The following is a 27,943-nucleotide window of genomic DNA, read 5'->3' on the forward strand; positions in this document are numbered from 1 at the left end:
TCAGAAATCTGATTTGGCAATGCATTATTTTTATAGTTCAAATAGCCAAGGCACCATATAACTGTTTACTCCAATTTTATTTCTAATTGTTTTCATTCAAAACCTACATTACAGCTGCTTGATGTGCTGGTTTTCTTTCTCAGATTTGTAGTTATTTTCAATAAAATATATTATTATTTAACGCCTACATTTTGCTTCACTTTAGATCAATCTATGTATACCTGGGCTAAAAATAAGAGCTCTTTGGAGGGATTTTGTGTTTGGTTTTGCTCTTCGGTTTTAATTGTACCCCGAGCGAGGCCAACTGGATTCTTTTGCAGTGCAGTCGGGGCTCGCTTTGGCACTGCCACACCATGATGCATTTATTATTCATCTGGTGCCTTCCCATTAAACGTTGTCTTTAGCCTGTGAACTTTTCTTTCAGCTTCCAACAAAGGATTTCATTGCTTTAGGAATTGAGGTGTGTCTAAGTTTTTACCTGGGAGCAAAAGTGATTCAAGCATTTCTGGTGAGACCAATCCTCGGGTGAGGGAGGGGAGGGACCGCATAACAGGCCATCTATAGCCGCCTGCAGACGGCAGAGACACATGCAGACTGCGGACGGGCGGACTGAAGCAGCAGCTCCCTGGGGTTTGCTCGCCAGGGGACTCAGAGACAATGACTTGGCTCCTTTTCAGAACCGCTGGAACTCTGACCATTTTAATGGTAAGTCCTACTTTTTCTTCTAATAATTGTAAACTTTCCCTGTTTCTTTCTTTTCTGTTAGAGAGTATCATATTTGATTGCTGAATCCCTATTACAAAGTCTAAGAGGGTACCGTGGAAACAAATACTTTCAAATGTAATTGTAAATCTCTATTATAAAGTCTAAGAATTCAGTGGAAATAACATTTTAATATGCAACTGTAAAGATTACTAATTTCTTCCTTTTGTTGTTTTTTTTTAATGTATTTTACATAGAAAACTAAACCAGAGAGAAATGAATTTGAAAGTCGCCGTTTAGCATTTCTTTAGTTAACGAATCAAATAACCCTGATCTCAGATCTATTTTCCACAACACCTCACTTTCTTCAAAGTAGTGTTTTTATTCATCATTTTAATACACAAGCTAAAACACATGAAAGAGAACCAGATCTAATTTCCAAGGTTACATATCTGTTAAGCATATGGCTAAGAATTGTACATGCCTGGTCTTGATACCTGACATGTTTTTCAAATAGTCCAAGACTGTTGAATTAAAATCAAAGCGATGTTTGACTCTAGAGAAGTTAAGAGGGTTATTAAGGAAACAGTGTTTATGCTTAGTCATTATGTGCAAAACATATCCAGCCTTTGGTGGAAAAATACATACAGCATTTTATGATGCTTTTCTGAGAGAGTAATACTTCTGTTGGGTAGTGCTCTTTTAGCTAAAAGAGAAGCGGAATCTGGAGAGCAAAGCCTGGATGTCATAGACTAGTTTGTTCCTTAACAGTGTTATTTTAGTAAAGAAAAAAATAAGTCGCAATATTTATTATCAGTTACATGAAAATAGCAAAATAGTGAAATATACCACTTGGAATTTTAAAAAATTTCCTGATACTAATTCCTCAGTTTATCAGTAATACGCTGGGTTAGCCTGGGCATCAGTTTCCCTCACCTCCTCATCTATAAAATTGAGATAATTGGGCTTCAAGAAGTTACAGGGAGGTAGATATCAAGGAAGAAATTTAGATACCTTTCTAAAATTGAAAGGTATCTAAAATTAGAATAGGCTGCCTTGTGAGCCAGGGAGATTCCCAGCCTTCCCTCTCATGATGATGTTAAAGCAGAAAATCGGTATTACACTTTTTAGTCTGTTTCTATTATGACAATGTAACTACAATTAACCCTTGAACAACATGGTAATGGTTTAGAGGGGCATTGACCTCCATGAAGTCAAAAGCCTGTGTATAACTTTTGACTCCCCAAAAACTTAACTACTAATAGCCTACTGTTCACTGGAAACCTTACCAGTAACATAGTCAATTAACATATTTTGTATGTTTTATGTATATATATATATATATATATATATATATATATATACACATATATATATAATACACTGTATTTTTACAATAAAGTAAGCTAGAGAAAATAAAATGTTATTAAGAAAATCATAAGGAAGAGAAAATATATTTACAGTATTTATTGAAAAGAATTCCCGTGTTTTCAAGGGTCAGCCGTAATTGTTTCAGTTATCTAATGTATTTATTTGACCCAAGAATATTGTAAAGAAAAATGTGACGGTTGTATGACTTCCCACCTTTCCAGATGGTTTCTGGACTAAACCATAGGTAGCTTAACAACCCATATGTCAAGCCAATGACCAACTCGGGAAGCTAGGAGATCAGAGGCAGCAGGTGTCATAAGGACATAGAATTGGAGCCCCACAAGCTTAGGGATCTCTTTCCTTGCTTTCACTAATTATCCCTCTAATTATCCCTCTGGTTCTAAAGTGACTGTGGGATCCTTATATGAGGACTGTTTCATTCATTTTTGTATCTCCAATGTCTACCATAATATCCGTCTTATATAACTCACACACACACACACACACACACACACACACACACACACACAGTGCCTCTGTAATGCTAATCATGGAGGAACCTATGAAATATTAAACATTTCCTCCCCTCAAGAAAATTTTACACACAAACATACACACACACACAAGCTTTTTAAACAATATAACTCTATATATAATTGTTAAACTGAGTGGTCTAGACCTGCTCTGTCCGAAACGGCAGCCACTAGCCACATGTGGCTATTAACTGCTTGAAAACAGGTTGGTCTGAATTGAGACGTGCTGTTAAGTGTAAAATATGCATCATATTTTGATAACTTTGGGGTCAATGGGAGGGAAAAGGGGGACAGCTGTAATATTTCAACAATAAAGATAAATTTTAAAAGAAAAAAAGGAATGGAAAATATGTCATTAATTTTTACATTGCTCATATATTGAAATAATAGTATCTTGGATATATTAGATAAGATGTATGTTAAAATTAATTCTACCTTTTTAGATTTTTTTGATATGACTATTAGAAAATTTAAAATTATACATGTGGTTCTCATTTTACTTCCATTGGACAATGCTGGTCTACTATTAATGCTATTAGTGGAAGGCAGTGTCAGTCAGGAGTGAAATAGGCAAATGAAGCTCCAGGGACTAGGTAAAATTTGGTAAGTATAGATGACCAAAGGGATATATCTTCCCTGTCAAACCAATGTGAGCAAAGGCAGGTGCAATTATGACATTTGTCTAGGGGCAATGGACACCTTGGGGAACGGACACGCTGGTTTGGCCGGAATGACAGTTTGCACTGGGGAATCTGGACATGAGTTGGAAAAGCAGATGAGGGTCATATTGAGAAGTACATTCTGTGAAAGCTAATGGGATCCTTTCAGATGTGGGGAACCACCCTGAGTTTCGAAACAGTGAGGTGATGGGAAAAAGACAATGTTTTTGAAAGCATTGTCTTATAGGAATGCACATCTTTTGTTGTTGAAGGGTGGGGTCTGAAAGTGGGAAAACATGTTTGGAGGTTTTGAACTAATTCCATCATCCATGACCACACAGAAGTTGCCTAGAGAGGTGAGATATAATAGCAAAGTCATGGACTTCTGCCTCCGCCTGTATGCCTGACTCACTCCACCCTTATTTCCTCAACTGTCAAATAAGAATGCTCATAGCCCCCTGCCAATATTAAAATGGCCACAGTGAGAATAAAACAGTACACAAGAAAGTGCTTTGGAAAATATGAAGTGCTTTCTGAGACTCTAATGCAGTATTTTAATAATTATGCTGATTCTTAATAATGGCTTAATATTCTGCTTACTACTTATCAGTTTCCTGTGCCTGTTTGGATCCATTTTGCACAATACAAAATATACATTTTGGGGAAAGGCTTTGTGACTGAAAAATGCTTATCTTCAGAGACTTAACCTTTTGAAAACAATGTTTGTCTTCAAAGGACACACTGTTCAGTGTTTTATAGTCCACAGAATATGAAACACAATTTGTCATATAGCACTCCTATTACCACCTAGACAATAAGACTTTTAACATTATGTTTCTATATTATATAAAAATTTACTCGTTACAAAACTAATAGAGATGTCTGAAATCCAAATATTTTCAAAGCACAATGTTTTAAAGTTATTAGTGGTAGGGCTGGGGGAAAAATAGAGAGAAGTAGTTTAAATATCAAGTTCTGAGAGAATGTGCTCCAAATACAGAGAAACTATCTTCAACCACGTTCTTCTACAGAATATCCAAGAAGTAAAATTTTAGGGAAAAATTATAGGCTAAATGGCCCAACTTTTTAACAGAAGGAAAATCTTTGAGGTATCCTTTCTTCTCTTGATTGATGAAACAATCCAGGTTCCAGTGCTAACAGATGTACGAAAATTACATTCCTCCTGATCCTCTCTTACGGTTAAGAGCCAAAATCAGAATAACCTTGCCGAGCAATTCTGGGCAGCCCCGCCCGGCCTGAGCAGAAGTCAGGAAAGATGTAATTACTTCTATCAGTTCCCACTCCCGCTTACCTAACACATGAAACTGGTTTTCATCCGGAACCACAACACACAGTACCCATTAGGCTTCTCGTAAATCTCTAGCCTTTCACTCTTCTTTTCCACTTACGAGGCAATCTGATAGCCTAAGATGAGGGCTTGCTTTGGGAAGTTCATCACAAGTACAGGGTGTCCCAAAAAAAATGTCTGCACACTTTAATAGCTGATAGCTCAATTTTGAAAATGAAATGTATTTTAATAAAAACTGCCTTTATAATTATTCAAAGTGTGTGTATACATTTTGGGGGGACACCCTATATATGGGCAACTGGTTACTATCTATAAGGATACTATGAATAATTGAATCTGTCTAATGTGCACATTTTTCTCACATGGTGATTGTGCAGCTGGCCAGGCTGTGCACTGCACAATTCCAAGAGGTACATTCACATAAATTACAGTGTCAACAGTTCCCCCCGGAGTTGTGCAAGGAACACACTACACAATTGTACAGAGGGGAACTGGTCCTTGTCTCTTTCTGATGCTCAAAAGAGAGAAAGTTCTTATGTACATTGATGTAAATAGTAATAATAATAGATCACTTCATATCAAAGTGGCTCTTTTATGCCTTTTTTTTTAAGTTTTGTGACAGAAGTGATTAACACTTATTAAGCACATCCCGTGGGCTAGGGCTCATCTATGCGCTTTACATCTATTAATTCATTGAATCCTCACAAGAATTATTATCCTTATTTTGAAGATGAGAAAACTAGAAAATTAAGTAATGTTTCCAAGTTATACAGCTGGTCCATCGTGAGACTGGGATTTAATTCAGGGATTCAGGATCCAGGGTCCAATTATTTTACTACTATACTTGACTGCAACTGATACAGCATTTAAAATGAGCATTTGAGAATATCCAAGGGGATTGATTTTTATTAGCATCTCCATCACAATACAAGGTTTAACTTAGTACATTGAGTTTACTCTAAAATTCAGTTACTGAAATTGAATTGTCCTAAATTAAATAAGAATTTCAAGGAAATAAACATGCTATTTTTGTTCAAGTAAGAAATTTGACTTGATGAATACAAAGTTTATTAGAATTTTTTAAGGGGGATGATAAATTTAATTTAAAAAAACAGATGGTAGATAGATGATAGATGATAGATAGATGATAGATGATAGATGATAGATAGTTAGATGATAGATGATAGATAGATGATAGATAGATGATAGATAGATAGATAGATAGATAGATAGATAGATAGATAGATAGATAGATAGATAGATAGATGATAGATAGATAGATAGATGATAGATAGATGATAGATAGATAGATGATAGATAGATGATAGATATAGATAGATGATGATAGATAGATAGATAGATAGATAGATAGATAGATAGATAGATAGATAGATAATAGATAGATGATAGATAGATGATAGATAGATAGATGATAGATGATAGATAGATGATGATAGATAGATAGATGATAGATAGATAGATAGATAGATAGATAGATAGATAGATAGATAGATGATAGATAGATAGATAGATAGATGGATGATAGATGGATGATAGATAGATGATAGATAGATAGATAGATAGATAGATAGATAGATAGATAGATAGATAGATAGATAGATAGATGATAGATAGATAGATGATAGATAATAGATGTAGATAGAAATATAGATAGATGATAGATGATAGATGATAGATAGATATAGATGATATAGATAGATGATAGATGATGATTGATGATAGATGATAGATGATAGATAGATAGATAGATGATAGATAGATAGATAGATAGATAGATAGATAGATAGATAGATAGATAGATAGATAGATGATAGATAGATAGATAATAGATAGATAGATAGATATGTGGTCATAAAGTAACTCCTAATAAAATTAGAGCCAAACTAAGTAAAGTAGCAGTTGTTATTAAAAATGGCTTTTAAAAATCTAGTCACTGATATCCTCAAAATGTATTTATTGTGTATCTACCATATTCAGTTCAAACTTTTATGATATAACTATATACATTTTAATTAGTAAATAAGGAATATGGATATCAAATCAGTTTATTTTATATGCTATTTTATTAATTTAATATGATTTGATTTTAATAAGATATTTCTAATTCTTAGCTATCCTAAGGTATTTATGCCATAGCAATACTTTAAAAACTACAAAATCAAAATTATCAGAATAGCCAGGAAACAAGAGGAGGAAAGAAAAGTGTAGTAATTCTCAAGACAAGAAGTGCCTTCTCCACATTGGTATTTCCAATCCAGGCCAGCAAAAGAGACAACTTAGTTGATTTTTATTGTCAGGAAACTACCAAAATAGTTATTAAATGTTAAAAATAATTATATTAGCAAATTAACTAAAATGAGTAAGTAGCCACAGATATGTATTAACTAAAATAATTGAGTTTTTAAAAACACTATTCTAAATAATGTAAGGCTACAATTATATTTCTAAATGTCTAAAGAGCACTTCAAAATTTAGAAGTGGTTTTTACTAGCTACCCCATATTCCTAGAAGAGCAAAAATAATCACATTTTCACAATACTTCCTAAAATTAGGGAACATTCTTGATTTTAAAAGAGAGGATGAGAAACAGTAAAGTTTTAGACTAAATAACTTCTCTAAGGACTTCCATTCTCTGAAAAGATTGAACAAACAAGAAACAACTGTCTGCAATGTTCATTCTCCATGGTTGAGGGTTTGTCCTTCCTCTACTTTCCCAGGAAAACAGAAGTTGTCCTTCAGTGTCTATTGGAAGAACCATTTTCCGTGGAGCTAGTATGAACACAACTCATATTTTCTGGATGACTCTTCCCACTTTTCCTGTAAAAGGGAGCGTGCCTGGCCCATTCCTCCCCTGAGAAAGGAATCATACAATTACTGCATTGCTCTGGTCTTCTCTCCCACGTAACTCAAGATAGTGTTTAACAAAGAGCAGCAAAGCTATAAAAATCATTTTGAGACCTGTTATAACAATACGGAATGGCTCTTTTTCATGACAATTTGAACACACACCCTTGGAAATAAAAATTTCAATGAAATTTTTTAGAATGGAAAGGCCCTGGCATCCTATGTCTGATATAGTTACTCCTTTGGTTCAGACTTAGATGTAACTCTGTATTATAATCTTCCAAAATAAGCAATGTAATAAATCTATATTGTTTCAAAAATAACCCCCAGCCTTTGCCAGGAAAAAAAAAATCTAAACTGACTATTATAAAACTTTCTCTCTACCACTAGTTTTTTGTATTTATTTATGCCTACTTTGGTTAGAAGCCAATGATCCAATGTAGCGGTGATCTCTGCACTTTGGAGTCAGGCTGCCAAGGTTCAAATCCTTGCTCTACTACGTCTGTTAGCTGGGGCAAAGTCCTCATTCTCTAATGTCTCCATTTCTTTATCCATAAAACAGGGATTATAATAATAGAACCTCATTCCGACGGCTGCTCTAAGTATTAAGATAATACATATAAATCTCTATGAACAGCAACTGACACACAACCATAATAAACACTAGCTAGTATTATTACTTTACTTTTTTTCTTCTGATTTATTTTTCACAATCTCTCCCCTACCAGGTGTTCTTCAAATCAGGTGATCAGTGGATCAGCAGATAGTTGTGAAACATCTGCTGAGAAGCAGACATTGTAAGGGTTGCAAAAAATAATAATATAAAAGCACTGATCTGGAAAGCTTACAATTCTCTTGGTTTAGCACTATAGCGCACATAAAACAATAAGAAATAATAAATCATGGCAAAGCATTATGGGTTAAATTGCATAGTTCAGAATGTGTGTTGTACACAGAAAAGGAGACATCAGTAAAAAGTTTCACGGATGTTGTTGGAACTCAAATTGATCTTAAAGATGAGTAATATTTAAGTGGGTGAAGGGCAAAGAAGAATGCATTCCAGGTAGAAAACAAGATGGAAAATGACAAAGATGAAGGTCCCATATGCTCTTGAGAAAGTAAAGACCCTAGCCTGCCTGCCTTCACATATTATCCTTATTTAATTATTTCAGATAAGTAAGATCAGCTCCATATTTAAATTGAATAGGGCAGAGATGAACAGATCTGTGTCCCACAGCAGACAGGGCTTGTGATTGAAATAGCATAACCCCATCTTTTACGTTCCATTCTCTAAACCAGACTAGTTTCGTTCCATTATATTCACTCTTGAACAACTAAGAATAATGCCTTACCCTGCAGCTAACTAATACAGAATTGCCTTTGTACAAGTCAGTTGAGTAGGTCACAACTTTTAATAATCGCCTATGGAACTTTCTGAAGTTTGTCACAATGATGATTGTCATTGTTTGCCAAAGCATTAATTCCCATATCTCCTGGGAAACATTTATAGAATAGCCAGATTTGAAATGTCTGGTTGCTATAATTGGCTGTTAAAAAGAGATTTTCAAAAACCAACAGATTCTTCTGTATATCTTTAAAATCCTGTAGTCAGATTAAAGAACTAGAAGAACTTGTTTATATTAAGAGCATTTTCTTTTTCCTGGGAGGATTTTACCCTTTGAATACTGTTTTTCCAAATCTACTTTTTTTTAAAATAGAAACACACTATAGTATGAACAGCAGAATGCAAATATCGGGATTATTATTTAAGTAGTTAGTACTTATTTGAAAAATTCACATTTAATTTTACTTTATTTAAATGTCTACAGGTGGTCCTACTGGTTCATGGAGAAATGAGAATAGAGGTAAAGTATGAAAAGTTTTTTTGTAATTAAAATAATAGTTTCATTTAAAATTCTAAATTGTTCTCAGGAAAATAAATATTAAATGTTTTAAATTATTTAACAATTAAATTGTGAAAATAAATTAAAATTTTAACAACTAACCCAATAATATTTAAATACCAGCAATGTGTAAATGTTATTCATGTCATTTATCTCATGCATTGTCCTTGTGTTAAATCAACAGGTTTTAATTAAACAGGGCCTATGTGACCGAAATAGTTAGGTATTGTGGAATATATAAAGAAAATATAAAACGTAATTAAATGCTATATTAAAAATCACATAGCTTGTCATTCTTTTAGTTATTTAATGTTTCTTCTTTGACAAAGTATGAGGCAGAGCAACTTAGACATCTAACAGTCTTAGATATCTTGAAATATAGGGGGCTCCTCAATCTGTTTGTCTATAACCAATTCTCAAAACAAAAATGTCCAACGATGTACATGATAAAATGGAATCTCTTTTTACAGAAGACAAAAGGACAACATGGAGAAAATGGGCCAGCAGTACAAGCGAAAAGGAGATATAAACGTGAATGGGTGAAATTTGCAAGACCCTGCAGAGAGGAAGAAGACAACTCGAAAAGAAACCCCATTGCCACAGTAAGTCCTATGAGCAGGGGCAGTGTGAGTTTTTAGAATAAATGTATTAGATGTAAATTAAAATAATATGGTCATTCCAACTAGCAAACTGCAGATTTGGGAGTCCAAAGAATAAATAACCTGATATCTACAACCAAAAAAATATAAATAATTATAATAATAAGAGAGGTGGAGAAAGATAAAGGAACTATGGTCTCTAGAGTAATAAAAAATAATTAAAAGACACATGGACCAATTTCAATGGATAAGCCTTATTTAGATCCAGATTCTAGAAAATAGAAAAAAATATATGGATAAGGCCATTAGAAAAATGGTTGGGAGTCAACATTGGGTTGACCATGTATTCTTAATTGTTGGAGCTGGTTGATAAACTATATCGGGTTCATTATACTATTCTGACTTTATATATCTTTGAAATTTTCCCTATTAAAAAGCTTAAAAATAATAATAATAAAAGCAATACATTTTAATTCATATTTTTAATACTTGCCATGTAATTCCCTTCCCTTTTTTCTCTCCAGCTCTCCCTATTTAAACTAAAATAAATGTCCTTTTTAAATGTTAACTGTTAAGGAAGGGAGCATTCAGAAGTACTCTTGTCAATATTAAGTGTCTCAGAAGTACTCTTGTCAATATTAAGTGTCTCTGACTTTCTCTCAACCTTTTAACATCACATGGTGGCCACAATCTCAGCAAATGTTCTAAAGCCAAAATATTTAATGTATATTGGTCCGTGCTAGTCAACAGAAGCAACAACAACTAGAACAATCATATTTCTAGTATCTACCTAGGTAAAAAGTAAACAGCACAGTGTCAGAAAGAGTGAATGAAATGAACAGATGACTTAAGACTATAAAAGTGGTAGATAAAGAGGGAAGGAAAAAGCCTGAGTGATGATCATCTTAACATTTTTGGGTATTTTTGGCTGCAGATTAGTTCAGATTTCCACGTAAATCAGAAGATTACCTACCGAATTACTGGAATGGGAATTGATCAGCCCCCTGTGGGAATCTTTGTTGTTAACAAACAAACTGGAGAAATTAACATAACAAAAATAGTTGATCGTGAGAAAACCCCATATTTCCACGTAAGTAGCGTCTTCAACATTGGGTACCCTTTCCCCCTCACACACCGTGGCTTTAGAAGATGATACTCTTGTACTGGTTAATTTAGAGGGGAGATCAGTGCATGAATCAATCCACCAACAAATAACATTAGTCCCTCGGCAAAGAGCCTCCACGTATGGCCATGCCCCTGGAGGAACAGGCCAGGACGTGCCTGAGTGCTAAGCTGCTCTCATGCAGCGTGTCAAGGGTGTCAGCCTGGGGGAAGGGGCGACTAGCCCAGAGGGTCTGCCGGGAGTGGGCACTTTTTCCTACTTTGTCTACTTTTTGGGGAAATATTTTTCTCCTTTGCACAAAAGTTCTATACATGCCAGGGCAGGATCATAGTATGCAAATTAAGTTTGTTGAGTGAGAATTAACATTTTCCCTTTTATTTCTAGATCACATGTCACGCTCTAAATGCCCTAGGAAAAGATGTAGAGAAACCACTTATATTAACGGTCAAAATTTTAGATATCAATGACAACCCTCCAGTATTTTCACAAAGTATATTCATGGGCGAAATTGAAGAAAATAGTCCTTCAAGTAAGTCTTTTTACAGTACCTACCACTTCTAATTTTTTTAAATTTTTCAAATGCAAGTGTCACTATAGCACATCATTTTTTATAAGCTAATTTATTCTTTGTTTCATCAGTTTTCCAGAAAAACTCATAAAGATAACCTGAATCTTTTTTCTAACATTTGTAGCTGAGCTCATAATTCACTTCCATTGTCTTTCTAGGTGTGATTCTGCTATGAGGTCGATAGTACCTCATTCTATACATACAAGTTACATGAGTACCCAGTAGTCACAAAGCTAAAGAGGTGGTCTTAGGTAGCCTGGGTGCATCCTCAGGGCTTTTTTAGGTTATAAGGGACAGACAAGCACTCACATTACTTGGATAATCTGGGGAAAAAGGAGAATCATAAGGCCATCTATCAAGGGAAGAAATAAAGACAGAAAATACACTCAACCCCAGCACAGCCAAAGCTTAAGGAAAACTGGAAGATTTTTATGGAAGATAGTACAGTTCTACCTGATTAAGAAAGCAAGTGACATGTAATATTTTTTGAGCATACGTATAGTTATAAGATGTTAAAAAACAAAGATTAATTTGAAATTGTGCTGAATACTTAATGTGAATATAAGATCAATGGCTATATATTCTTTAATGAACTTCTGTATTCCTAGACTCACTGGTGATGATACTTAATGCCACAGATGCAGATGAACCAAACCATATGAACTCTAAAATTGCTTTCAAAATCATCTCTCAGGAACCTGCAGGCGCACCCATGTTCCTCCTTAGCAGAAACACTGGGGAAATCCGTACTTTGACCAATTCTCTTGATCGAGAGGTAAGGCAAGGCACTTGGGAGCATTTGAAAGTAAAGGATTTTATTTAAGAAAGTCAAAAGAGGTGACTCTGTTTTACCTGAGTATGAAAAGAGAAAGGAAAAGAGGTTCCCAATACCCAACTGGGCCAATCTAGGGAAATTGTTTGCATTCTAATGTGATTCCAGTGGGATGGGAGTATACTTGGCACCTGCACAATCAATTGTACCCTCAATAAATAAGTATCAGTATACCAGTGGGCACTAAAGTAGGAGAGTAAAAGAAGGCATTGGCATACATGGACAAAGACCAACTGTGACTAATTCCTCATATGATGGAGGAAAAGGAAATTTCATAGACAAAGGGAAAATTTTCTATCTGGAAAAAAGCCTTCTCTGATGTCAACACTTTTTCTCCTGACTTCTTTTAATTTTACCCCCTGCTTCCAGAACACTAAAGAATCTCCCTCCTCTCCCTTCCCTCTCATCCTACCACCACACCGCCATCACCATAGACTACCCCATCATACTCCATACTACTTTTATACAAATGATTTTCTGAGTAGACCGACAGGAAAACTCTGTAAGTGAGCTTCCTTCTGATAAGCATCCCATCATCATCACTGCCCATTTTTGTTCTAACTGTACTTTCTTGGCCTTAGAAGCTCACAAAAGGGAAAATCTGTTCTGGCCCCTTAAAGACTTCTACCAACCATCCAGAGCCCCACGTACCTCCTCTATGATGAATAGTAAACAGTGCACACGATCCAATAAACCATGAACTTGAATATTTTCCCCCCCTTACTCATAGGAAGTAGGTAGTTGTCATTCATATTTTTGGCACTAAAGATTAAATATTTTTCTTTCTTTACTCCAAATTTAGCAAGTTAGCAGCTATCATCTGATTGTGAGTGGTGCAGACCGAGATGGAGAGGGCCTCTCGAGTCAATGTGAAAGTAGTATCAAAGTGAAAGATGTCAATGACAATTTCCCAGTGTTCAAAGAATCTCAGGTACACCCTTCACTCCTTCAAGAATAATTTTTATATATGTTTTATTTTATACTTTGCCAACTTAATTCAGCATTTCCCCGCTTACTGGCTTCTATTTAAGTTCTCTGCACTTTTCTTTAAAAAAATAAGCTTTTGTAAAATATAAGAATTCAGTAACTGGCAAGGAAGCAACACAACTTAAGAATTAATGATTAATACCATTTAGTATAAATATAATCCCTTTTGATAAAACCTGACATTTAATCTTAAATTCTACTTCTTTCCTTTTTAGTATTCAGTAAGTATTAAGGAAAATACTTTAAATTCTGAGTTGCTTCGATTTCAAGTAATAGATCTGGATGAAGAGTTCACAGATAATTGGCTTGCGGAGTATTTTTTTACCTCTGGAAATGAAGGGAATTGGTTCGAAATACAAACTGATCCCAGGACTAATGAAGGCATCCTGAAGGTGGTTAAGGTAAGGTCTGATTTCCCTTAAGTGGCAAAAAGCATTCTCTATTACCCAAAACTATCATTTCTACAAATAAACTTTATGTACTTATTAATCATACCACTTCTTTCTAGAAAACTTAGAAAACACATAAAAGTAGATTAAAATTTTAAAAACACACTCATAGCCCCATTACTTAAGGACAGCCTTTTTTAACATGTTGATTTCTTTCCTTCCAAGCTACCATACTGTCTGTAGTAAACACAAACACACTAATATACACATATTTATAGGTGTGCCTGATTTAAAAACAAGAAAGTAAAACACATTTCTTGACTTAATTTCATCCCCTCTCTACAATTGAAGCTAGGAAGAAATACAAACACATGGAATTGTGGCTTTTGAATTTGTCAGCTTATTTTAAATGGATTATCTATAGTTGTCAAGGGAGTAAAGAGGCAACTTTTTCTAGAAAATGGGAATATATAACTAGAGCTACAGGATGAAAAATGAGTAATTGAGTAAAGTTTCCATTTTATATGCTTGGCTGCAATAGACTCCCCCACACATGCGCGTGCGCACACACACATACACACACACACGCACACACAGAAACCACCAACCGGAATAACAGAAGGATATTTCTGAGTGCTGGCCAGGTAGCTCAGTTGGTTAAGATTGTCATTCGGATATGCCAAGGCTGCAGGTTCGATCTCTAGTCAGGGCACATACAAGAATCAATCAATGAATGCACAAATAAGTGGAACAACAAATCAATGTTTCTCTCCCCCCACCCTTCCTCTCTCTAAAATCAACCAATAAATAAAAATTTAAAAAGAAAAAACAAAAGGAGGGTATTTCTGCCTGGATAGTGTATAGACTAGAAAAAATAACCACTACTTGAGGACATTGGTTGGAATAAGATAGTGGAGCTTCTTTCTTTAATTTCTTGAGTCTAGCAGAGTAATAGACCCATAGTATCCCTTTAACAAGGAGATTGCTGAATCCTGGATTGCTTTTCAGAGTGGGCTACAGCCAGCCTCAATTGCAAGAGTTCTGTCATAAACTCCCAGTAGTACCTAAGAATGAGATATTCCCTGTCTCCTACATTTTGGCCCTAGAAACCTGGGCCTGTCCTTTCATTGTGGCATTTCCTCACAACTTACAGCCAGTCATCAAAGTCTGCCCTAGAACCTGTCCTTAAAATAAAGCCCTAGTCTCCCTTCTTACAGCCTTGCTCTAGCCCACCCTTGCCTCCTCCATACCATGTGCCTGTGAACCCTCTTGGTAAATGTCCCTACCTCCTGTTTCTACCTCCCTTTGTTCTCCAGCTGCCAAAACAATCCACTACCACGTTTTTCTTAAAACCAATATGGATCAGTTACTCTCCCCTGGAAAACCTTTCCTTGTCCCCCACTGGCTGTAAAAGTAGCCCTCAACCCTGACTGCTCGTTTGAATCACCTACTTTTCCTAGCCAGTGGGCATGTGAGAACTGTTGGTTCCCTCTCTACAAATGAAGTTAAAAAGAGACACAAACATACAAGAGATCTGTGGGAAACCCTAGTAGCGGTTCTTAAAGGCTCCTCAGGAGACTGTAATAGGCATCCAGGGTTGACGACCACCTGCTGGCCTTGAAGATGAGGTTCACCCTCCTCAGGTGAGGCCTCTCATCATTGGCGGCCAGCCCACTCTTCATCACTTTCTGTAATTCTGGGCATTGGCAGGTGCTCTCAGCTCTGCCTGAACAATTCCTGCTCATCCTTGAACACTGAGCTCACATGAAAAACTCTCAGAAGCCTTTCCTAACTCTCTCAAGGACAGGTATTCACTCTCTTATGCATGTAGACTCTATAATCTCTGTTACCAATTACCCCTTGTATTATAATGACCTATTTACACATTTCTCTCTTCCTCTCCACTAGGAAATGCTTGAGCCCATAGAATCAGTCATTGCAAAGTTAACACTAAAATCCAGACCTCTTACTATAATTATTCTCAGGAACACACAAATGTAGCCAAAATGAGCATTTCCTTATCTTATTACCCTCAAAAAATTTACTAGTGAATAGAAAAGGCTATCCTGGGATTCCTCAGCCTTTGATCCGGGCCACCTCCAAAAGAGGGTCAAACAAAGAGTTCTCATGCAAGACCATCTGCAAAGAGTTCTACAAAAAGCTGATGGGCCAGCCACTTGCTGCTTTACAGAGGCCTCTTTGCCAACCAAGTTTATGAAGATAGGTTACCTTTGCCACGTAAGAATTTTTAAAGTCAGAAAAGACATTATTGCACATGAATCCAATGACTATTTTGTGAATGGTCAGAGTTGCCATTTATAGGAATGTATTATGGGCCTTAATTTGTTCAGTTCTCACAACAATCTGATGAGATAAGGGATTGTTTTTTCAGAAGTGGAAAGTTGAAGAGCAGAGATATTAAATATTTGCCCTGAGTCCCACAGAGTGTAAGTAGCAGAACCAGGATTCAAACCATACTGCCATAACAAATTTGGGTTCTTTCCACTGCACCACACAGCTTGCAGGAACTATAATGATGTTTTGCTAGTATAAAAAGATGTATCCTGCTCTGTAAGTATCATCACCAAACTGAGGGTTCATGAGTTAAGAATTCTAAAGATTTCTCTATCTCAACATTACAGTGATTTCTGAAACTATTTTGCTATTTCTGTTTCTATTTATAAAAATAAAAGGATCCGTTGTAGCATATACATTAGAGTTGTCTTGTCCTGTTATGGGTATGCCAGGCCATATTTTTGTGACACTTCTTTTCTTCTAACTTTATTTTTACTCTAGCCTCTAGATTACGAGCAACTACAGAATGCACAATTTAGTATCGCTGTCAAAAACAAAGCTGAATTCCACCGATCAGTAATCTCTCAATATCGAGTCCAGTCAACCCAGGTCACAGTTCAAGTTATAAATGTGCAAGAAGGAATTGCATTCCGTCCTGCTTCCAAGACATTTACTGTCCAGAAGGGCATAAGTAGTAAAAAGTTGCTCAATTACATCCTGGGAACGTATGCAGCCATTGATGAAGACACTGGCAAAGTTGCCTCAAATGTTAGGTAAGATTATTTTAATAATATTTTATTATTTCTTAATGTAGTTTTAATCTACAAATTATTACAAAATAACACCTAAACTATTACAGGGCAAGAATACAAAAATATACAAGGTGACCAACTTAAGAAGCTGGTAACTGGAGAAGAGATATGTAGCTAAATCGTTGGACGATATTGTACTATGAGCAAAGATAACATAAGCATAAGTTAAAGTGGAACCGAAAAGAAAAATGCTGTGGCCTGTCTAGACAGGTCAGGAAAAAGTTTCATGGAAACTGTCAATTGAGTCTTAGAGTAGAAGCTCACCAGAAGGCTATGGTGCAATGAGAAAGAAGACTATATACAAAGACATATATGCCTAAAACCTACGAGCACATGCAAAAGTAGTTACTGTACTATAAAGAGCAAGGACAGAGTTAGGTTACCGCACAGAGCATAAATTTGAAAAAACAGGCTAATACATACTTAAAGATTATAAAATACTGCTTGTCCATACTAATTTGTTAATTTTCTGCTGCTCTTTATAAAAGCATATTTCAATGCCTTATATTCAACATAAATGCATTAAATACAAAATGAGTCATTTTCATTAAATAGGCAATATTCCATATTTGAAAGAAAACTATTCTCTTTTTCTGTTGTAAACTAGATATGTCCTGGGACGTAACGATGGTGGTTTTCTAATTATTGATTCAAAAACTGCTGAAATCAAATTTGCAAAAAACATCGCTCGGGATTCTACTTTCATAGTTAACAAGACGATCACAGCTGAGGTTCTGGCCATAGATGGTAAGAAAAACATTTCAACCATATTTAGAGAAATGTCACTACAATTGTACTTAGTTATGAATAGATGATTATGATTATTTAACAAATTACCTTTATCACTAGATAAATGATCTTAGGGCCTTGGGTCTCAAGTCTGAGGCAGCTGAATCTAGAAGACTGAGCGTTCCAGCACCTCTGTGGAGTTTGTAGTACAAGTGAATTCTGTGTTCTGTCTCTGTGGTTTGCTTACGGTTGGGACAGGAATTTCTAGACCCACCAGAATTTTTGGTTTTGAGAAGGATGGATGAAGATTGATACTGAAAGCTTATCAGGGAAGCGCATCTCAAATGTGAGGTGCCTTTGAGTTGCTTATAGAACGAGTTCTTTATAGAGGCCTCGTGTGCTTATATCATTAAACAATAAGATCTTCTGGAATGTTTGAAAAATATTATTCATTGAGTGTACTTATTGCTCAAGGCAATAAGCAAACATAAAAATAAAACAAAACAACAAACACCAGAAATCACATTATCTGGGAAAACAACAAAAAGCGGGAAAATACAGAAGCCACTCAGTCCTACCACTAAGAGATTTCATTTTATTGTTTTTGATTGTCAACAAACAAATAAACTTTCTTCAATAAATGTTTATATGCTAGGAAACGAAAACAAATCATTTCTTATTCCAAATACTTTGGCTCAAGCTTTAGAAGTAAAAATCTTTCAGACAGTGCTGGGATCACAAAATAGGATGCACTTAAGAAAACTATTATTCTTACGTTGATTTCATTTGTCATCGGTGAATTCATCACCTTACAGGTCTTGGTTTCAAGCATATTAAATTAATAGCCAACGCTACAAATTAGAGATGCCAAGCAAGTTCATAAATTTAAATTTGCTTTTTACAAGATGTGAAGATCACAGTAGAATAACAGAATCTCTCTCATCAGAAAACACACTAACTTGACTGCATGCAAGAGAATTGAAAAGGTTCATTTTTTGGACAACTTGTTCTGTGTATCTTTTTAATTCTAAAATGTTTTCTGACAGAAAACACGGGTAAAACGTCTACAGGCACCATATATGTTGAAGTACCTGGTTTTCATGAAAACTGTCCAACAATTGTCCTCGAAAAGAGTGTAATTTGCAGCTCATTGCCTTCCGTGGTGGTCTCAGCTAGAGCACAGGACACTGATAAATATACTGGCCCCTACACATTTTCACTGGAGACTCAACCTCTAAAACTGCCAGTTGTGTGGCGTATCACAACACTTAACGGTGAGTAGTAGTACAGCTGCATCCATAAATCAAAGTTGTTGCTTCTTTTTGTTTCCAAAAGGATAAGAGAGCTCATGTGAGAGCAAGTTCTTTTCAAGAGCAATTGAAAAAAATTCTTTGCAATGAAGATGTCATCCTGGCCTCGTGAATTTCTTCTCTTTTCAGCAGAGGAAAGAAATTATACGATATGATGTTAGCACTATTTAATATTTTCTGGTTTTCGTGTGGACTCCAATTTTTTTAATATGTTATTTCTACCTGCAGAGCACACCAAAATAAGATTGAAGTCAGGCATCTATTTTATTGCAGAGCTGTTCAGATTGCTGAATGCATAAACTTCCTACTGGGCAGGCTGTGAACAGGCAGGAAGCTCTGGAGGGGTAGGCCTGCTCAGGGCTCACAGGAAGTGCTACTTAGTGTGTCACGAGTCAGGAATCCTGAGCACACGGACAGAAATTTGTAAGCCCATTAGCCAATGGGAAAGAGCTAATCCATCCTTCCTTTTCATCTAACCTTTATTATGTTCATTTTACATTTCCTATCTTTTCCAGGAGTCCCATAGAAACAGCCATTAGGCTTAATAAGAATCTCCTCCCTTTCTGAATTTTATAGTGACCTTCAGGCCACCTCAAATCCCTTGTAAATAAACTCACTTTTCTGAACCAATCTTGCTTCCAGTTATAAATGTGCTCTGTGGTGCCCTAGTCATAGGTATCAGTCATTGCTAGGCCACCAAAGGGATCTTGTTCTCCGTGGCCTTCTTTCTTAGGGCCTACTGACCCTGGTGTAAGGTTTTAGTTCCAAATTATGCATGTAGCATTTAGCTATAAATGGGTCTACCAGACACAAGGCCAATGAAAAGGCCGCAAAAGAAACATCAGAGAGAGACAGGACCTGGCACTAGACACACCTGCTAAGGTGAGGCTGGGCCAGACAACTGTGGTTTGGCTGGATGGACCAGGCATAACGACAAAGGTGGAGCCAAGACTGATTCAACAGTAGGCTGTACACCTGGAACTAATTAAAAATAATATTAAATATAAAATAAATAAACAAATAGATAAAGACTGATTGAAGCAACACAGCCCAGCAGCTACTGAGAGCTGCTGCGAGAGCCCACTTAGAGAATGGGGAATGGAGAGCAATCAATGGTCATGCGTCAGATAGGCAACAGGCCTTCACCAAAGGGAATCCCATACAACCAGCACTGGGATCATGGGATCAGGACTGACAGGAGCAGTTGAGGTAGCATCAGCCAAAGCAGAAATTCAGCCTTGGTAAGTCAAGCACAGAAACATGGAGTTAGGCGGAAGGGATGAAGTCAGAGGGCCACACAAGAGTCAAGGGGTTCATACAGACATACCGGAGAGCGAATAAGCCCCAGAAGAGGGACAGCTGGCATTTAAATGATGCCTGCCCTCCCCCTCTTTGTGGGGAAATTGAAGGTCAGACTGAGTCTTCGTGGGAGAGAACATGGCCCCATCTGGCAGAAGGACATGCGGCCCAGTTTACCCACCTGAATCCCTGGTGGCCCTCATAACTGCTCAAATCTCACCCTACTATTAGCCCCACTCTTTGTGACAGTGATGTCTATGGCAACTCTGGTTCTGTTAACAAAAATAAGTAGTTTTAAGAGCAAAAGACGCCTTCTACCACCGTTGATTTGTATGATTGTTTCTCTACAGCTACGTCTGCACTCCTAACAACAACCCAGCAGCACCTACCCCCCGGAGTGTACAGAATCTCCCTCCTAATTACAGACAGACAAGACAGGCAGTGCGAGGCTCCAGAGAGTCTGGATCTGGAGGTCTGTCAGTGTGACAACAGGGACACCTGTGCAGCCCCAGTGCCCGGGCCCAGGTATGGAGACCAGCCATCCGGGAGGCTGGGCCCTGCTGCCATCGGCCTTATACTCCTTGGCCTTTTGCTCCTGCTGTGTGAGTATGCCCGAGCTTCGTTCTGTTTTCCACGGGGTGTCAGCATTTGCAGAGGCCTTCCACTGCACGGGCAATGCATCTCTGCAATGCAGAAGAAACGTTCTCTAATTGTTTTATAGGCAAAGCTGGGGGGAAATGGTATTTCCAGGAAGAATCTGAAATGTTTAAAGTTAACATGTCACTTGTCAACAACCTGTATTCATACACAGCAAAGCAGGTCATATATGTTAGTCATGACCTATAGTCATTAATGTTAGACATTAGCATAAGACATAAGCAAGTAATAAAAAACGTTAGACACTTAGAAAACGGCACCAGAGAATCAATCAAGAGGGGGGGAAAAATTAAGCATGAACACTCTCTACACACTGCCAGTAATATTCATGATCAGAATAATGACTTTATCCATGAGTGAGACACTTTCTAAAATGTCTCTGCTATATTCAAGTCTCATGAGATTCTAAAATAAAAAGAGAACCTTGGACAAATGAATCTAGGAAAAATATAGGGTGTCCCCAAAAAATGTATACACATTTGAACCACTGATAGATCAATTTTGAAAGTGAAATGTATTTTAATAAACACTGCCTTCATAATTATTCCAAATATACCTTTTGGACGGACACCTTATATATAAAGTATCATAGGCTTTGAGCTTTACAACACACATTAATATATCATAGCCTCTGAGATGTTATTGTTTAATCCAACACTTCCTCAAAAGAGCTTACACACACCCTTTAAAGCGTCTACACTTAATATGATTAGGTTTATTGAACACATTTAGGGAAACTACACACATGTATTATTTTTCAATGGGAGTAAAATGTATTTTATTCAATAGGCAGGCTTCTAAAAAGTTGGGTTTAAATCAAAATCTTGTGAATCAAATCAGATTTTTAATTTAAAAGAACTCTTGGTAAATTCTTGTATAAATAAGAGAAATCCTTGATAAATTCACAATCACTTCCTTAATTTATTATAAACCATAGATATTTAGAGTTAAAATGATTTCTCATTACGGTCAAATCTGCTTCAACCCATTCATTTAAATATTAACTTAAGAAATATTTTTAAACCATAAAGTACAGAAAATTATTCCCCAGCCACGTAACTCAGTTGGTTGCAGCGTTGTCTGATATGCCAGATTGTAGGTTCAATCCCCGGTGAGGGCACATAAAAGAATCGACCAATGAATGCATAAATAACTGGACCAACAAATGGAAGTTTCTCTCTCTCTCTCTCTTTCTCTCTCAAATCAGTCATCAAACAGTGCCTATTTTAAGACAACAATATACATATCACAAGAAGGATCCTCTTTGCCTCCGTTAGTTTCATAATCATACCAAATTTTATTATGTTTAATTTACCAAATTTTATTTTATAGAAACTAGCTGTGCTTTCTATTCGACTTTCCACAAGTATTAAAAATATTTTATTTTATTTGTAACATTTCTGACAATTATCCTGTCAGATCATTTCCAAATGATTCAAATGTTTTGATATTTTGTTTTCCTTTATGCTAGTGGCCCCCCTTCTGCTGCTGACTTGTGACTGTGGGGCGGGTCCTATTGGGGGAGGAACAAACGCTGGATTTATCCCAGTTCCTGATGGTTCAGAAGGAACAATTCATCAATGGGGAATCGAAGGAGCCCAACCTGAAGACAAGGTGAGGATCCAGTTTGTAAAACATTTACTAGAGTAAAATTTTATTTATATTCAGATAGGGGCAGGGGTAACAGGGTATAAAAATAAGAGACTCCTCAACCCTCAAGTACCCTTGTGAGTCAGTGCTGAGATAAATGGAGACTTTTAAGACCTTAAATCTTCAGATGTCATAAAAATGGTTATTCCTGAAAGAATTTGGGTATCTTGTAATGTCACCATTTGCAAAGGGTGACAAAATCTGTTGTCATTTTAATGTATTTCTTTTTTGAACATGGTTTGCAGGAAATCACAAATATTTGTGTGCCACTTATAACCTCCAATGGAGCTGATTTCATGGAAAATTCTGGTAAGTGAACATCAAATTTATTTTTGAAAGTAATAGTGAGTTAAATAAGAAATATTGAAAAACAAGAAATGTTCTAAATCTTTTACTTAATAATTTGCATATATGTGCACATGCTGGGAGATGGTGCCATTGAAATGGCATTTTAATGAAACGGTTTATTTTTAAGATATTAGTCATTTCCATGGCCTAGCTCTGGCTTCAGTAAGTTCATTTGCCCACTGATGCCACCATTTTTAATATCTGAAGATTTGTTGCACTTTTTTCAAGCTTTAATAAACTGAACTATATCTCTCAATTATGAATTTTTTAATTAGAAAATATTTCATACATATAGAAAAATGTAAAGGAAAATATAACCAACACTACATACCCACCACCCAACTTTGACTATCCTTAACATTGGTAATATTTGCAGTTAAAGCCTCACATGCACAGCCTTGATATTCCTGCCCTTCTTCCTTCCCCAAAGTGAAGTTTCCTGATTTGAGTCCAATTACCAATTCTTATTTCAATCCTAATGGGGCAAGATCGCTTATGTTGTCATATAGGTGAATTTATTTCTTTGCTTTACCAAAAACTATTTTATTCATATTATCTCAATGCCACAACTAAGGCATAAACTAGAGGAACAGTGATGCCCAATATTAAATTTTAATATTGCCCAATATTAATGCCCAATATTAATTTTTTTCTTAATTCCATACTTAGCAATAGGTTGTTTTAAAATATCCAGCCTGCAAAATTTCCATGAGATGTCCTGAAAAATGTAACTGTCTGCCTTTATTGGTGATTCCAGTCCTCACCTGTTCTCCTATTATAACTACATAGCAAAAACTATATTAAGAATTGTCTAGAAAAAAGAACTTTCCATGAAAGTGTAATGTAAAAGTAGCAGGCAGAACAGTCACAACTCATTAAATTTTCCTTAGGCACCAAGACACCAAATTAGCATCTGCTAATTTTCATGATTACATTATACATGTTTCCTCTTTGGTTTTCATATTGAGCCAATATGACAGCTTCATTACCTTTTTTTTCCCTCTGAAAATAAGCAAGCATTGCATTAGAAGCTTTCCATGGCTGTGTGCTGAATATTCTGTATTTACTTTTCTGTTTCTGGCTGTTGTCAATGAAAATCCATTTACTTTGTATATTTTTCAATTAGTATGTTTCCAGGGCCGTTTCATCTGTTAATATCCTCTGTTATACTCTCACCTCCTCCGTTATTCTCACATAACAGGCTATGGGATATTCTTATCACCTTTAGTCATATAATTGTGTTTTCTCCCACTGATTTGCTTTACTTGATAACTGCTCATGGATATCAAAGACCAGTAAAAAATAAAATACAAATGAGATGTTACAGAATTTTCTCCCGTTTTCAGAAGTTTGTACAAATACCTGTGCCAGAGGAATGGTGGTAGAAGGAGCTTCTGGAATGGAAATGACCACCAAGCTTGGAGCAGCTACAGGATCTGGAGCGGCTATGGGATCTGGAGCTGCTGCAGGATTTGGAGGCACCACTGGAATAGGCTTCTGTTCTGCAGCACAGTCTGGAACGATGCGAACAAGGCACTCCACTGGAGGAACCCATAAGGAGTATGGCGAAGGAGCAATAAGCATGAGTTTCTTGGAGTCCTACTTTTCTCAGGTAATTTGGTGGAAAACTTTGTGGCTCTGAAATCTCATTTACATTAGAAGTCTTTTTACTTGACTATATTTCAGTTTTGCAGTTCATTGTTTTAAGAGCTTGTTAAAACATAACAAAAAAATAGGGGTTCTTTGCCGAAATAATATAGATAACCTAGGATGGCTGCCAACATTGGGCTGCTGGTCAAAAGGAAGAAAGGGTATAAATAGACACTAAGTGAGAAAATACAGCAAGTGGCACCTTATCCTTCCAACTGGAATAGCAACAGGCAGCAAAATCTTTTGCATTTCGGGATGTGCAGCAGCCTCTTTAGAAATACAAAGCAGTTTATTTTTGCATTTCTTATACCGTAAAGGATGTCAGAAAACGTGCATATATCTTTAGGAGAAAGGGCTATGGTATTCTTCACACTTTCAAAGGAGTCCATGTCCAAAAAAGTTGAAGAGCCGTTGAATCAATGACCCAAAAATAAAAGGGGGAAGGGATCTGATTGAAAATCAGATGCGCATAGAACCATAAAGGGACAAGGGTACAAGAACAGAGAGGACTTTGGGAGCAGGTTGCTTGCCTGCTGGTTGGTGTGTCACTAAAACAGATCTCCCATATAGTTTTGGTATCCAAACTGGTAAGTGCCAGGATCTTGCCTTTGTGTGAGCAGGTGAAGGCTGACACTGTATTTGAGGACAGAGTGGCAGGGAGGGCTTGTTTGGGATGAGGATTCTTGGGGTATTCTGAGGCGGTGTGAGCACTAGTTAAGGGACAGGCTCCCACAAGAGCTGCAGAGTCCAGGCAAAGGCCCCAGTCTGTGTGAGAGCTGCCCGATGGTGCACAGTGGGATGCCTTCCCCCTACCCTCAAACGCAAAGACATGCATTAATACACGTACACACAAGGACCCTCACACTTGGACCGAGGAGTCACCTCCAGGTTTCGTACATATTTGTTTTGTAGGCCTAAATCTATGTAAGTGCCTTCAAAATCAAGAATTAAAACATGAGCCTAGGCTAGGCCCAATTTTGAGGGAATGTCAACTGCACTACTCTCCAAACACCAGATAATGTCTGTAAGATTGTTGGTACAAAGACTATGTCTTTATGTCTACGGATTACCTAAATTACACATCCATGATCAAACCCTGAGTTCTATAAATGGTATTATATTCTTCAATCGAGTCTCTATTAAAATTCATTTTTCTACTTTTCTCCACCTTTAGAAAGCATCTGCCTGTGCGGAGGAAGACGATGGTCAGGAAGCAAATGACTGCTTGCTGATCTATGACAACGAAGGACTGGGTGCTCCGAGTTCCCCTGTGGGCTCCCTGGGTTGCTGCAGTTTTATTGCTGATGAGCTGGATGAGAGCTTTCTGGATTCGCTGGGCCCAAAATTTAAACAACTTGCAGAGATAAGCCTAGGCCTTGATGACAAAGCCCAACAATTTCAGCCACCCACCAACAACAGCGGTTCTGGGATTGGATCCTGTGGCCATACTGTAGAAATCCAGCACTCAGAACCTTCTAGGTGCCAGACCTTGTCAGGAGGTCAAGGAGCTTGTACTCTGTCTGCTTCTGGCTCTAGGTTCCAGACCTCATCAGGAGGTCAAGGAGCTTGTGCTCTGTCTGCTTCTGGCTCTGTCCTCCAACCAGCCATTTGCATCCCTGACCCTTTGCAGCAGGGTAGCTACCTGGTAACAGAGACTTACTCGACTTCTGGCTCCCTCGTGCAACCTTCCATTGCAGCCTTTGATCCACTTCTCACACAAAATGTCCTCATGACAGAAAGAGTGATTTGTCCCATTCCCAGTGGTTCCAGCCTCTTACAAGGGTCGACTGAGCTACGAGGATCGTGTAATATGATCTATACAGAAGATCCTTGTTCCCGTCTGATATGACCAGAATGACCTGGAATAACATACTGGCCACATAAGGATACTTGGACCAAATTATCCATAGTAGCATAGCAAGACTCACAATATCGGTCTCATTTGGCATTTACTTGCTACTCTCATAAAGTGATCATAATTACAGTTGAAACTGACTAGTTCATACCCCCAAAGTGAAGATGTTGCCACTCTTAATTCTTCAATACCATTCCAGTGGCAGTAAATTTTAATGTTTTTCGAAGAATCTTAATATATTAGGTAGGAAAATTTCCTAACAATGTTTATACTTCTACTTCTGCAGTGCCAAGGAAAGGTGTTTATCATTTTAAAATGCAATGCACTTTTAGTAGATTAAGCACTTGGAGTCAAGAGCCTAGTTCTTGTGTCTGTCACCTTTTCTTATATCATTGATAATGATGTAAGAATTATGAGGCGTTTGCTATAGCATTCTGAGCTGCTCGGGAGGGGAAAAAAGAACTAGTCACAGTTGAATTTTTCCGTCTTCTTGGTGCTGGGAGACCCTAAGTGCATCTTTTGCTTATGCTAAGGGCTGTCGGTTTACGCATTAAACTTGCTACATCTATACGCCTCATATTCTAACAATAGGACAATTTTACCATAAAACATTTAGGAAAGCTTAGTATGGTGTAAATAGTATTTTGGGTTTCTTTAATCATCTTGAAATGTTTTACGCTGAGCTCCTTCCTGCACACTTCTCAGTAACAAATCCTGTGTTAATAGTTTAAAATGCTCCTTATTTTTTAAATGTAGGCGGGTAGATATAATTTACAGATGACATGCCATGATGTTTATTATGTTAACAATGTCTACAGACTTTGTGGAAATACAAAACATGGCTTTTCTCGTAAGCAAAAGGGGCCTCTGACTAGAATAATACAAGATGGAATTTGTAAATATGTATTATAAGCAGTATTTCAGGTCAAATAGGACATGAAAAGGAATTACCAGGAGCATCTGGGTGTTTTTTTAAAGCCTCATTCCTTTTAAATAAAACAGCTACAGCAAAATAATTCTTGAGCATAACAATGTTAAGTTAGTGGAGGTTTAGGATCTATTATTTCACATATGTTACCATGATAGCAATGCAGTTCTTCGAGTCATTTCTGCTCATTCAAGATCTTCAGCCTTTAACCCATAGAGACCACCTCACCTGCTTATTAATAACATCGATAACGACGTTATTGTCTTAGCTGAGTCTTTGCAAAGTCATTGTCCAGCTCCATTGTCTCTAATTGTATATAAAATTATCCTTTCTTTTTTTTTTTTGTCATGTTCAAAACTGATATTTGTTTTTTCAGATGGAATGAGAAGTAATAAAGTGTTTATGTTTTAACCCAGAAGGGTGCACTCTTGAGGATACCTCGAGGAAAAGAGACCCCCTAAATGTCCTACGTCTAGCATTCTTCCATCTCCCAGATGACTATCAGGAAGGCACGTGCTAAGGCCCCCTGAGCTGTGCAGGCAGCCTCTTCTTCCAAGACAAGGCTGCTG

The 27,943-nt window shown here is 36.9% G+C and overlaps 1 protein-coding gene across 1 annotated transcript; it reads left to right on the top strand.

Moving 5' to 3' along the window:
* Nucleotides 1-647: 647 nt before the first annotated feature.
* Nucleotides 648-27,435, top strand: DSG3 (desmoglein 3). The gene is made up of 16 exons (XM_016195995.2): nucleotides 648-705; nucleotides 9,269-9,304; nucleotides 9,814-9,945; nucleotides 10,877-11,032; nucleotides 11,450-11,594; nucleotides 12,242-12,408; nucleotides 13,268-13,396; nucleotides 13,668-13,853; nucleotides 16,638-16,909; nucleotides 17,556-17,695; nucleotides 18,724-18,951; nucleotides 20,637-20,888; nucleotides 22,415-22,557; nucleotides 22,839-22,902; nucleotides 24,288-24,553; nucleotides 25,766-27,435. Exons 1-16 carry the CDS (start codon nucleotides 658-660, stop codon nucleotides 26,438-26,440), a joined length of 3,039 nt encoding a protein of 1,012 aa, XP_016051481.2. The 5' UTR covers nucleotides 648-657; the 3' UTR covers nucleotides 26,441-27,435.
* Nucleotides 27,436-27,943: the final 508 nt, after the last annotated feature.

This window comes from Miniopterus natalensis, chromosome 7 (assembly GCF_054644295.1).
Source record: "Miniopterus natalensis isolate mMinNat1 chromosome 7, mMinNat1.hap1, whole genome shotgun sequence".
Taxonomy (NCBI): domain Eukaryota; kingdom Metazoa; phylum Chordata; class Mammalia; order Chiroptera; family Miniopteridae; genus Miniopterus; species Miniopterus natalensis.

Coding starts and splice junctions, on each gene's coding strand:
- DSG3 (XM_016195995.2), top strand. CDS start 658: ATGACTTGGCTCCTTTTCAGAACCGCTGGAACTCTGACCATTTTAATG. Junction 11,595..12,241: donor TGAAGAAAATAGTCCTTCAA/GTAAGTCTTTTT, acceptor CTGTATTCCTAG/ACTCACTGGTGATGATACTT. Junction 22,558..22,838: donor GAGCCCAACCTGAAGACAAG/GTGAGGATCCAG, acceptor CATGGTTTGCAG/GAAATCACAAATATTTGTGT.